Source organism: Rousettus aegyptiacus, unplaced genomic scaffold, assembly GCF_014176215.1.
Source record: "Rousettus aegyptiacus isolate mRouAeg1 unplaced genomic scaffold, mRouAeg1.p scaffold_m13_p_6, whole genome shotgun sequence".
NCBI lineage: Eukaryota > Metazoa > Chordata > Mammalia > Chiroptera > Pteropodidae > Rousettus > Rousettus aegyptiacus.
This window is the reverse complement of record NW_023416309.1, coordinates 106,975,131-106,988,363: the sequence shown is the minus strand read 5'-3', so window position 1 is coordinate 106,988,363 and position 13,233 is coordinate 106,975,131. Positions and strand designations below refer to the sequence as shown.

General features: G+C 38.1%; 2 protein-coding genes across 7 annotated transcripts in view; both read left to right on the top strand.

Moving 5' to 3' along the window:
- Positions 1 to 13,139, top strand: part of ABCA10 (ATP binding cassette subfamily A member 10) — a 63,600-nt gene extending 50,461 nt beyond the window's left edge. For 4 of the 6 annotated variants that reach the window (XM_016143646.2, XM_016143645.2, XM_016143643.2 and 1 more), the window contains exons 37-39: positions 1,255 to 1,334; positions 1,438 to 1,493; positions 1,617 to 7,093. In XM_016143646.2, coding sequence (XP_015999132.2) covers positions 1,255 to 1,334; positions 1,438 to 1,493; positions 1,617 to 1,715 — 235 coding nt within the window. In that variant the 3' untranslated portion in view covers positions 1,716 to 7,093. The other 2 variants (XM_016143647.2, XM_036223545.1) reach the window with 2 other exon arrangements.
- The window catches only part of ABCA6 (ATP binding cassette subfamily A member 6), a 63,650-nt gene continuing 61,485 nt past the window's right edge, over positions 11,069 to 13,233 (top strand). The window contains exon 1 of the mRNA XM_036223542.1: positions 11,069 to 11,174. The gene's annotated coding sequence lies outside the window, so the exon portion shown is untranslated. The remainder of the gene's footprint in view (positions 11,175 to 13,233) is intronic.

Sequence of the window (13,233 nt, the reverse complement as noted above, 5' to 3'; positions counted from 1 at the left end):
CTATAGTTCTTTCAGATTTGTGTATGGTCATCTGAATTACAAGCAAGGATAACCCAACCCATGTGACTAGCAGAATGAGGTTAAATTTAATTGAATGATATATAGGGTTTTCTTATATACTACTTCTAATTATTTTTTAAAATAATATATATTGAGCACTTACTGTGTGCCAGAGACTATATATAGAGTAGTCCATAACTGGACAAAGTTGTTATGGTGCTTGCAGCCTTTTAGGGGCAAGAATATTAAGCAAATGAAGAGACGAATAAAATGAGGAAATGACATTAAGGACTTTAAGACTAAGCAGGGTTTGTTCAACTGAAGAAGGGGGATGAGCCACACTTTTTAGAAAAAATAATATATAAAGAATTTAAGTCAAGAATGAACTTTATACATACAAAAGAAGAAAGGAAAGCTCATATAGTTGATGTGTAGAGGGATATCCAGGGACATGTAGGCCAGCTGCTCAGAGGACGCATGAAGGGTCACTGAGAGACCAAGCGGCTCAGTTTTACCACATGGGACACCATAAAGCTAGGAGAAGGGGTGAGGTCACAAGGGAGATGGGAAGGGGAGAGGGTCTAGGCCAAACCCCAGGAACTCTTAGTATTCAGATTGGGGGGAATTACCAGCACCATAGCAACCGCCGTGATGACAAATACCGAAGTGCGTAAAGAACACCACTGTCCAATAGAATATTGCGACGGAAATGTTTATATCCGTGCTGTCCAGTACAGTGCCCACAGGTGGCTACTGAGCCCTCCAAAATCAGAAATTGATTTTGAAATTTTATTTTAATTAATTTAAATAGCCACATGTAACTAGTAGCAAATATATTAATCAGAGCAGGTCTAGAGAGTCAGAAGGAAAGTTGTAAAAGTGGTTATCTCAGAAGCTGAGAGGGAGAGGGTGGGGGAGGGAGGGAGAGAACTTCTAAGAGGGATGTGTACAATTTTGTTTAATGCTTTCGAGAAGTCTAAGAAGAAGGAAGGATGAAATAGCGTTCATTGATTGTGCAACATGGAGGTTGCGGATGAACATTTTTTGGGAGGGCAGAGCTGGTGGCCAAGAAAGAACTTTTTTTAATAGGAAAGAGTTCAGCAGGGTTGTTTGGCTCGGATTCATGTTCTATCAAGTCAAACTTGCCTTTTTATTTTAAAAAACTTTGAAAAATTCTTTTGTTATTTTGACTGTCAATTTCTCCCCGATATAATAACACTGAAATATACTGATAAAACTCTTCCCTCCTCCCAGGTATTCCTCCATGATGGCATATAAATTACCTGTGGAAGATGTTCACCCTCTATCTCGGGCCTTTTTCAAATTAGAGGCAGGTAAGTTTAGACATGGATTTGAGGTTGCTGTTTATGTTGATGCCTTGAAAACACTTTTGGTGAAAAATATGTAAGCCACTAATGTCAATCCCTTTAAATGCAGTGAAACAGACCTTCGGCCTGGAAGAATACAGCCTCTCTCAGGCTACCTTGGAACAGGTTAGTTTTCTTTAAACCAGGGAGCACCGTCCAGGTAACCTTTGTGTGCATTTCTCTGTGCATCCATCTTTCAGACAAACACTCTGACATTTTTGTTTCCTTATTTATTTTTTTCCTACATAGGTATTCTTAGAACTCTCTAAAGAGCAGGAGATGGGAAATTTTGATGATGACGTTGATACAACAGTTAAATGGAAACTCCTCCCACAGGAAGAGCCTTAAAATCCCAAACCTCCTAACTTTAGATTTTAGGTCTTACTGCGTTAATTTCCATAATTCTAGAAGAATATTCCATATTACCGCAGTTAACAAACTAAAACATTCAGTAGTTTAAACATTCAATAATGATTAAAGTTTTAAATATTTTTAAAAAAATTTTTAATGGTAAAGTTGTAGACAAAATTAACATAAACATTATATTAATCACTAATATATTTTAATTAATATTAATGTGCTTAATAGTAATTTAAAAATTACATAATGTTAGACTAGTTTTTTATTTTTATCAGTAAGGCTGAAGGTTGAGCACATTTTACAAATGAAAGATAGTAGGTTTTTTTTACCTAGACTCTAATTATATCAGCTATTTTATGTATTATTTATTAAAGTACCCATTTAATGTGACATTGACTATAGGAAGATCTAATAAGTTAATAAATAAAATTATGCAGTATTATATAACATACGTTAGATATTCTAATTATAAAATAAATTCGTGGACATGTAGCATTTTATGGATGAAGATAATAGAATCTGTAATAAAACACCACAGTAAATGTTATTTTGGCCTACCTGACTGAATTCAATGTGCTTTTTCAAAGTTGACTTCAGTGAGCATAGTAACTTTCTGTGTTTTTTCACCTCGCATCATGAACACTTCCCGTGCCATTTTAACACTTTTGTGTTATGTAGTGGCTACATCGCATGTCCTTGGTGTACGATCATGGGTTCTACTTAAACTCTTTACTATTATCTGACATTTTGGTCATGTGCAAGTTTATCTCATAAATAAAGCTGCGTTGAACTTCTCAAGTCTTCTTTATTATAGTTTTAAGGTGAGAAGTTCAGCTGTCAACCGTGAAAGTTATGGAGCTTTGTTCTCTGCCCTGTAGAAATGGCAGTGACCGCCCTGAGCTTCTGAAAACCCCCACGGGAACTATAATCTCATGCTTCTCCTTGACTCTGGCTCCCTCTTGGTTCTTGTCAGTTCTTTTACCTCTACCTTGACATTGACTTAAAGGTAGGACTTGGCTCCTCACTCCGATTCCTGCAAACAGCTATTTTCATGGGTAGTTTTTACAAGAGGAAAATTCTCTTTACTTGGAAAAATACTTTAAAAATGTGAGTAAAAACTTGACATATATTTCATATGAAGTGAAGCCAAATATCATTTCAGATACATTATCTGTTTTCTCATGAATAGAGCATGCCCTGAAGACTTAAAGAACTTAACTTGATGTTATCCTTAGTAGCCCTTGAAATGCTGGACAAATTTATATAAGACCATCAATGAACAGAAATGAAAATAAAATAGCTTACATTTACAATTCCACGTTAATGCAGATTAATTAATGCAGGTGCAGGCAGAAGTGGGGTGGGAGGATATTAGGGAGAGGGAGAAAATCTACAGAGAACCCAAACTTAAGGCTAAAAAAAAAATTATAATTAGCGCTTCATTATTCAGGATTTGGATTCTTTGATTTCCGATCACCTTAGCAACATTTATATGTTCAGCACTCCATCCTGGCTCAAAAAACAGATAGTGAGATTGTTGTCTTTCCTATATCCTTAGGTAAGGACAGAGGCAAAAGTCTGGGGGCTGGTCTACCTCAGAAAAGTAGGTAAAACAGAAAGAACTGCTATGATTGAAACTGGACATTAGGGGCTTTAGAACCTGGTGTCCTTGAACAAGTCTTGTTTCCTGTCTTCACACCTAGCGGAGGGCCCACGACCCTTGACAGTTGCAGTTGAATCAACTCCTGTTGCCTGGATAATTATGTCCCTGGTCTCTGATGCACATTAATTATGTTTTATCAGCCAATAGATAACCGCAAATTGCCCATCTACTAACTACATGGCATCTGTTAGGTGTTTTTTTGTTTGTTTGTTTTGTTTTTTGACTACAAGGAATAGACAGTAAAGTCAGGCTAGCTCAAGTATGGAGTCTTTAGAGGAAGGACACATAGTTAGAAAAGACACAAGAAATCTAAGAAGAAAGATAGCTTTAGGGTTTACGCAGCCATTATCTCCTCTTGAAGCATGATCTGCAGCCGTGTAATTCTAGGAAATAGCAACAGAATCCCTTGTATTGCTACCCTGGTGGCCCTATTTGGGTCTCTTGTAGTCTTGATGCACTTCTGTGCTCTGCTGCTTTTCCTACCATGACAAACTTCTCCTCTCTCTTCTCTGGCAGGCACTTGCTCTTCCTTCAGCCGTATGCTTACTCATAGATTTTCCTCCTGTGAAAGTCGCCTTCTTCATGTTTCCACTGGCATTGTGGCCTATCTCTGTGCATTCTTTCCACTTCAGCCACTGCCGCTAACTGCCACCTTCGTTCAACCTGTTCTAGTTTACATTCCTTAACATAAGCCACCTCAGTACATATCACTTTGCTCAGAGCTTTCCATTCGAAGACACCTAAATGGCCACCATCCCAGGCAATGAAATGATGTAGTTGGGTTAAGGTGCGATTAATCGTACATTAGAGAATGAAAGATACAATCTTTCCTACCAAACGAACAGCCTAGCCTGTGAATTTTGCTTCTCTAAGGGGCATGGGGAGAATATTTACTCTCAGAAGGGGCTTTTGTGATGGCGGACATCATGGTCGATGTATCTCGTATATCCCACCCCATGACACTCACGTTTCTGTGTCATGTCCTCTTTCCTATATATGTCATACCAATACTATTTTTGCCTAACATGATCCAGTTATTACATATACACTGAAGATCCACTTACTCTTTCCTCCACGTGGATGGAGACAACAGTTTCCAGCTACTGTGTTATGAAATACTGGCCTTCTCAGCAAATGTAACATTCTGCAACGAGACACAAATTGGACCATCGTTCCCACTCGATATACAACAATGGCAGTAATGAAAAATAACTCTTCTTCAAGGAAAGTGAAAGGAAATTTCCACTCCTTGATTTCAAGAGCAGGCTAGGATGAGATAACATCATGTATTAATTTCTGTCTGGTCCAGTAAATATATTGCCTCTGTCGTGTATGTATGTATATGTACGTATGTGTATATATGTATATGTATGTATGTGTAAATATGTATAATAGAGTTGAAAAGAGAAGTAACCCTAGGAAGGAAGATAGACAATCAAAGGGAACTTCAGTTTTATCTGCAATGTTCTGATTTTCTTTAAAAGGAAACTCCATTATGTATTGATTGCATAAATATAACCAATAAAGAAATATATTTATGATTTTGTATATGAGACATTTCTATCCATGGATAAACCACACCTGTCTGGTTGCATTAGTTTAGTGGTTCTCACCTGGGGACAATCAGTCCCACTTCCTAGGGACATTTGACATTATCTGGAGATGTTTTTGGTCATCTCAATTTGAAGTTGTTACTGGCATCTAGTGGGTAGAAGCTAGGGATACTGTTAAACATTCTACAGTCCACAGCACGGCCCTCTGCAACAAAGAATTATCCTGCTCACAATGTCAATGGTGCCCATATTGTGACACGTGATTAGAGCATATCCTCTAAGCTTTGATTACTGAACATCTATCATTTGAGATTATTTCACATCCCTATTGTGATCTCAAGGACTTTGTTTGTTTGTTTTTTTATAAGTCATTTCTTCCAGGTCCTCATAGTTCAGCCAGTGAAGAAAGTGATAGTTTTAGGGTTTGCTTTATATTTGTGATAGATTATCTCAATTGGTCAAAAAGAGGAGTTCAGGAAAAACTAATGCCTTCCACTTCCCACAGATGTTTTCATTCCTGTCAAACAGGGATTTGTCTTGATCAAAAAAGATGCAGCAAGTTCTTTGGTTTCTTCTGATGTAACTATTTGGCAGTGGACACTGTCGGCCATCCGATAAGAGAACTTCCTCTGACAGATTTTTTAGCTGCCTTGACTAAGACATTTTGGACTTTAACTTTGTAGATTTCCTACTTCTATAAATTAAAATTGTAAAACTCTGCTCTCTTTCATTCTTTACACCCTTAAAATTGTTGCTTTGCAGTTGTCGCCCTAGCCTCATCTTTAGCCACATGGTATGACTACCAAAGAAACACGGGCTTGGAGAAGGCAGAATATTCCCAATGCTTTCCAGCCATGATGTCTTAACTGATTGCAAAATCTCCACAATCTTGGTGATTTCTTATTTCTAAATCACTATTCCTGGTAGTAATTTCTGTGTTCTTTGAGTTTCTCTGTTTGCTAGAAATAGGCTCACCAGAGCTAACCCAGGTAATGAGGGGCTTGTTGTAATCCTGGGCATATCCAAGAATAAAGACAGGACTGAAAGAGACAGCTTGCAGGTCCATGTGGATTCAAGAGAGCCACAGGAATCTTCCTAACCAGGGATTGTGGAAGTTCAGTGGAGTGCTCCACCAGCAACAGCCTCAGCTTCTTGCTCTGCTGTGCTCATCATTATCATCTTACTTCTTCCCCGAGTTAACTGCCTACAGCACCCACTGTTTCGTGCATCTTTTCTCAGCCTACTCCTTCTGCTACGTAAAGCTTTCATTTACTTCTGGCTTTAACATACACCAGGACCTGCATTGTCCCTCTGCCTCATTGCCTCTCTCTCTGCATATTTTTGCATCCTTTGTATTTCCCAGTTTAGTTTTTCCGAAAGCCAAAGCTTGCAATTGGCTCTCTCTCTCTTTCAACTGAGCTTTTTATAGGCTGAGTATGCATATGGTCTTGTTTCCATGATAAAAATTATGGTCAGCCTTACATTAACAACAACCTGGGCCTTCATCCCTCAGGAGGGCAGTTTCCTATGAAGCAGCCGTGAAGCTGGTAAACACCATGCTCGTCAAAGTCAATAAAAGCCATGTATAACCCATGGAGCTCATGTCTTTTAACACAGATCCTCCTCTTACTGCAAATGCATGAAGTTCTGGATAAAATATAACAAAATCACTTCAATACCACCAGAGTAGTTTCAACTTGCATTGTGTTGTGACCCAGCATGATACCGATCTTGGATCTAAATCCCAAAGACTGAGACTGAGATTCATGTGCCTACATGTGGATCAGAGAAGGGATCTAAAGTCAGTGAGAAATGAGGACTTCAAACCATGAATGCTGCATAAAGCCAGCTTCTAACTCAGGCAGCCCAGGCTAGGACCATGGACATGATATGCAGTGTCCGCTACCTGAAGAAGCTGTCTCGGACACTGGACTTGGAAGGAGTCTGAGCTATACTCATGTGGTGAGGACTAGAATTTACACTAATTTAACATCATTCAGGAATCACTAAAAAGTCAGCCTATGTCAGCAAACAGATAAGAGGTGATAAGTGTCAGTGAGGGTATGGAGAAAGGGGAACTCTTGTGCAGCATTGTAGGAATGCAAATTGGTACATATTGAAAACAGTATGGAGGGTCCTCAAAAAAAAAACACATATAGAATTACCATATGATCCAGCAACCCCGCTACTGGGTATATATCTCAAAGAAGTGAAAGCAGGATATTGAAAAGGTATCTGTACTCCAATATTCGTTTTAGTTTTATGTATAGTAGCTAAGATGTGAAAACAACCTGTGTCCTTTGGCAGATGAATGGGTAAAGATATAGACTATATACATATACAGCCATGAGAAAGAAGGAAATCTTGCCATTTGTGACACAATGATGGGCCTCGAGGGCATTATGCTAAATGAAATAAGTTAGCAAAAGACATGCTGTATGATATCACTTATATATGGAACATGAAAAAGCCAAATTCATGAAGACCAAGAGTAGGATGGTGGTTTTACAAGGCCAGGCGAGCAGGGGAAATGGAGAGATGTCGGTCAGAGGGCATGAAATTCCAGTCATAAGGTGAATAAATCCTAGGGATCTAATGTACAGCATGGTGATTATAATTAATAATATTGTATTACATTCTTGAATGTTTCTAAAGAGTAAATCTTAAATGTTCTCACCACAAAAATAATTATGTGACATGATGGTGGGGTTAGCTCAGGACATGGTGGTAATCATTTTGCAACATGTAAGTGTATCAAGTGAGAGTCATATACCTCAAACTTGCACGGCATTTAATGTCAATTACATGTCAATAAAGCTGGACAAAAATTAGCCCAAAAGTGACCATGGGACACTCAGGAGATGAGGAGGTCAGGGAAGCAGCAACATCTATGCAAAATGTGGCTTGTTCTGGTAGTGTCAGGAGAACCAGCTGCCATGGAAGCCAGTTTGAGAGCAGTCACAAGCAGCTGGGAAATGACAGGTCTGGTGGAGGCTGAGGTCATGTGCAGTTGCTGACTTACAGATCTTTGCAACACGCAGTGTGTGAAATAGAACAGCCCCAAATCCCGATGGGGTGGATGATACAGAAGCATGTGCCTGAGATCTAGCAGGATTGCTCTGGGTTACATAGAAAATACTGGTGGCTGCAAATAAAATGAATGGGCATTTATTGCCCAGAAATTCTCAATGTCTCAATCCATTCGATTTTTTTCAGTTATGGTAAAATATAAAATTTGCTTGAAATAAACTAGGCAAACATATTGTATTAATATGATCTCATTTGAAATATCTAGACTAGGCAAATTCATGGAGACAGAGAGTGGGCTAGAGATCACCAGGGTCAAGGGGAAGGAGTAAATGGGGAAGTTAATGCTTACTGCTTACACATTTCCTGTTTAGGGGGAGGGGAAGGGTTTGGAACTCGATAGTGATGACGGTTGTATAATGTTGTGAATGTCATGAATGTCGCTGAATTGTACACTTAAAATGGTTAAAATGGCAAGTTCGGGCTGTTTAATTTTTGAAAATATAATTTTCAACAGTTCTGACATAATACATATCCTCCGTAAAAAAAAAAAATTATACAGTTTATACAGGTATAAAATGTAGAAGATTTTTCTTGCATAAATAACACAGTTTTCTATCATATATACACATAGGATAATGTTATATTTACTGTTTTATAATTGTCTTATTTAGCAACATAATATGATATTACACCTTTCTTCTATTATTAATTTATATTATTTTCGTAGTGTCTACGCATTATATCAATGTTTGAATGTACTAAAAAATTTCATTTGAAAATCAATTGAAAGATACACAGGTCGTGTCTGAATTTCCCTGTTGTAAGCGGCGCTGCAGCTAAGAATGTCACATGTAGGCCTCTGGCAATTATTCACTTGGAATACATCCCGAGAATGCCTGGGTCAAAGGCTCTGTGTGTGTCTAAGCTTCCAGCAGAAATGTCACTGAGGAATTTCGTCTGTACATTCCTTCCCATTCCCTGACTTTATGACAGGTGGCTCCTCTGGAGCAGAAATTTCCCAAGAGAAAAAAAAGGAATTCAAAACTGCTAGCAGTGATGACCAGTGAAGTGCCATTTCTGTAATGCCCGTAGTATTTACTGAAACAGACAAACAAAAAGATGTCAGAGGTAGAACTAAGAGAAGTCTCAGACTCTTACTGTAACCCCCACTAATTTTTTTGCATCCCAAACAATTATTTACTGAAGGAAGACGCCGGGAGCCAGCTATCGCTCCAATCTGTGAGCGGTGTGATTGGTGGAAGGGGCAGTGGAATCTGAAAGCACCGATGATGTTTGCCCTCTCGTCGGACAGGCCTGAAAGCACGCTCAAGCTAAGGCAAGGCCTGTTCTGTCACTGAGCAGGTGCAGCGGGTTAGGCCGATGGAGGAAATGCTCAGCCGAATGCTCGTTCTACCAGGCGCTGCCATACTGTTCTCTCTGTTCCCCCTCGCAGCCAGCTTGAGGATGGTGCAGCTGGAAAAAAAGTATGAGGAAGGACTTTGAATTCTTAGCTAAAGCCATCCCTTGGCTGTGGTAGCAATTTAGATGAAGAAGGCCTTTATTCTGAAGAACCTTGTATTTACTCATTTTACAGAGAGAAAGGGAGAGAAAGGCAAGGAGGAGGGTTAGCTTACCCCTCACCCCCAAAAAATAGGAAGAAAAGAAAAAGAAAAGCAATTTTTAAAAAGATAACATTGGCTTTTGCTCCTGGACTGACACGAGAGATTTGCCCACATCAGGAACAATTACGCTCTCATATTAATGCAAAGATTGGTAATGTCAAAAACAAAAAAGACAAAAACAGGGCACCTGTGGCCAAGAACCTACCTTGAGAACTAGGTTAAATGAAATAAGTGATGAGATCATTGCAGTAAATGAACTGCTAAATAAATTGGACTCAGAAATTGAGTATCAAGAACAAACTCCATTCACCCAAGGAACTCTGTGAATTGCTTGAAGATTATACGTATTTGAAACATATCATGGCCACATATTTTGTTTTACTTCAATAAAGCCTTGATTTAATCTAAGACGCCAAGCTCAAAGTTCCCTGCCTTCCTGGACACAGTGCGCTAGCTCTCTGTCATGTGCTTGAAAGCATAATTTGGGAGCCAGTGGACCAAATGAAGTTGGCAAGAAGGAAGAGGCTTCTACCATCTCCACTTAGCAGTCCTCAGCCAGCAGTGACTCCGTTATAGACACCATTAATGCTTTACCCTCTCACCCTTCATCATAATTGCCTGGCAAACCCCTAATCTAAACTCCTAAGGAGATAAACATCGATAGAAGATACACGTGAGCAAAATGACGAGTCTCACTTTAAATGAATGATTATTGCCTTCAAGGGGAGCCTAAGTTCTGTCTTCCAACTTCACTACACTTCCCCTAACCTATTCATTCTTTCACTGAATTGGGTAACTAACTAAATGACTTAATCACATCTTCTTGCTTCTCAGAGTCTAATATCTCTTTACCGTCACTCCCATCAGAAGACCTTGCTTCCCATTTAACTGTGAACATGGAAGCGATTAGATGAGAATGTCTTCTGAAGCTTTCACAACCTCAGCAACCAACCAAGTTTCCCTATACCTGTACCCTCTTCCTATTAGCAAGAATGCACCGCATTCCTTTATGAGATCGATGTCCACACCTGTGCACCTGATCCCATCAATTATTCTCATCCTCTCCCTTTCTCAAGAGCATATTCTATCAAATGCCTCCCCCACCAGCCTGCATTATCTTTAAGTCTGTGGTTGAGAAGGGCTGCTTTTTCAAGTGAAAAGGGAGAATTTCTAGAGGCTGGTTGATGAAAAAGAAAGTAATTCAGGTAATGTTGGGCCCCTACAACAAACTGAGGAAAACAATGACATGATTCACATGTACTCTCTTACCAACTCTGTCTCTGTTTTTAACTAGCAATTTAAGCCCTCTAAAACCATAGAAACCCCTAAGATTCTATCAGCACAGACTCAAAAATGCTTAGTTGATGGGAAGTTTTATTTCCTCTCCTACAAAATTATTGCTTGCAGTCAATGAATATTTAGTTTTGGCAACCTATTCACCAAATCCTCTGACGTGCAAATTTTTCTGTCTGAGTTCAATTTACTTTTAAATAATTATTTTTTTACTACGAAGTGCATTCTTTAGCATTCTTTAAGCCTGGCTTTATAAGAAGTAAATTCTCTCTGAAGATTATTTCAGGTACGTTTAGCTGGATATAGAATTTGAGGTTAACAGTTCATTTTCTCTCACCTCTTTGAGGACATTATTCTATTTTATGACATTTTTTGGCTAACTGTTGATCCTTAGTTGATAATAGGTCTTTTCTATTTTATTGTTTTTAAAAATATTTTTGTCTCTTTTCTCCTCTCTCCCCTCTTCCTCTCTCATATTTTGAAAGCTTACTGTAAAATAGTTAACTAATGGATTTTTGTTTGCTTTTCTAATCTGAGGGCTCATGTCTTCAGTTCTGGAAAATTCTTATACATTTTATTTTGGAACATTCTTCTTATTTATTCCCTTTATTTTTCTCATGGAAAAAATGCCTATTTGCCAAACACCCTCATTTTATCTTTAATGTCTTTTAACTTCTCAAATATTTTTCCATCTTGTTCTCTCTCTGTACTAAATTTTATATGATTTCTGCAGATGCATTTCAGTTTATTAATTTTCTTCTTGGCTGTGTCTAATCTGCTATAAAACTTATCCATTAAGTTTTTAAAACTTAATTTTTATTAATCCCTGTAAATGCCTATAAATTTTAATGAGTTGTTTTTCTATTAGTCTCCTGTTTTTACTAGCATATTACTTTTTTAAATATTTTATTTATGTGTTTTATAGTCTCATAATTTTTATTATCATTTAGTTCTTGAAATGGCTATTTTGATCTACTGATTCCTTTCCATGGTAGACTTTTGATTATGAGCTTAGCTGTTAGGAGGGATATGTCCATGTATATTTAACTCTATTGCTTTATGCCCTGTATCCCTGACATATTTCTATAGATTTATTTGTGTCTTGTCTGTGGGGCTCAAGAATAATAATAGTAATAGGAAGAGGAGGAGGAGAAGTAGGAGTATCAGCAACAACAAATAATATTTTTGAGTTTTTACAAATTTCCAGACATTGTTCTATGAACTTTATTTATATCAATGAATTTAATCCTCCAGATAACCATTCGTGTGTGTGTGTGTGTGTGTGTGTGTGTGTGTGTGTGTGTGTGAACTGTTATTTTCTCCATCTTCATGGATGGAAAAACTGGGGGCAAAGTTAAATAGCTTTGCAAGGTCACTCAGCCGTGGCAGAGCCTGAATTCGAACCTCAGTTTGGCTCCAGAGCACGTACATTTAATTGCTGTGCTATTGTACTTAATCACGTTGCTCTGCAGGGAGAATAAATGCAGATCCTGCTCCTTCCTGTGTCCTGTGTCTGACACGTGCTGTATATACTTGAGGTTTTCATTTTCTATGGAGGATATATATTTTTTACACCAGAGATTGGGCAAAGGTAGTATATATCCTTATTTTTCTGTGGGGTAGTAGATGAAGTTTTTCTAGTCTCTACCACTGAACAGTCCTGCGAAGCTTCTGGATTTATTGCAGAGATAGGAAGCCCAGCCTTATAACCTGTCAAGCACCAGGTCCAGGTCACAGGCGTATGAAAACACCTTTGGGACTGCTGGATTCCTGACATACTACTCACAGTTCTGGCTTTAATTTTCTGTTTTAACACCTGCAGATGTGCCTTCCTTTCTCTTTGTTTCTTCCGTTGATTCTTATTATCTTCATCTGCCTCCTCATTAAAGTTTGGCTATATATCTGAACTTCTATTTTAGAGATAGTTTACCCACCATTTCAATGCGCTTCTGCCTGGAGGTTCGGTACTTTCTTATCAAATTAGGTCATGGTTAAGGGTAGTTCTTCACATCTAAATAAGGAAAATGGTCCACCAAATAAAAATAAATGAGAGTGAAGAAGCCAAGAAAGATGAACATAAAGAATATACAAAAAAGATAAAAAGTGAACCTAGTAAGATATTTAATCTAAATAATTATTGATATCATAGTCGTGAATTTTAATGCAATTGTAAATAAGAAAGGCAGAGTGGGAAAATGATTCCTAAAAGAGAGTATATTGGGTCTAAAATAATAAAACAACAATGAAATTACCTGAAATATATTTCAAGTGATATAAAAGAAACTTAGAATTTTTTTTGGACCATGACTATTACTGTTACAAAATGTTAACAGTGTTTATGACCT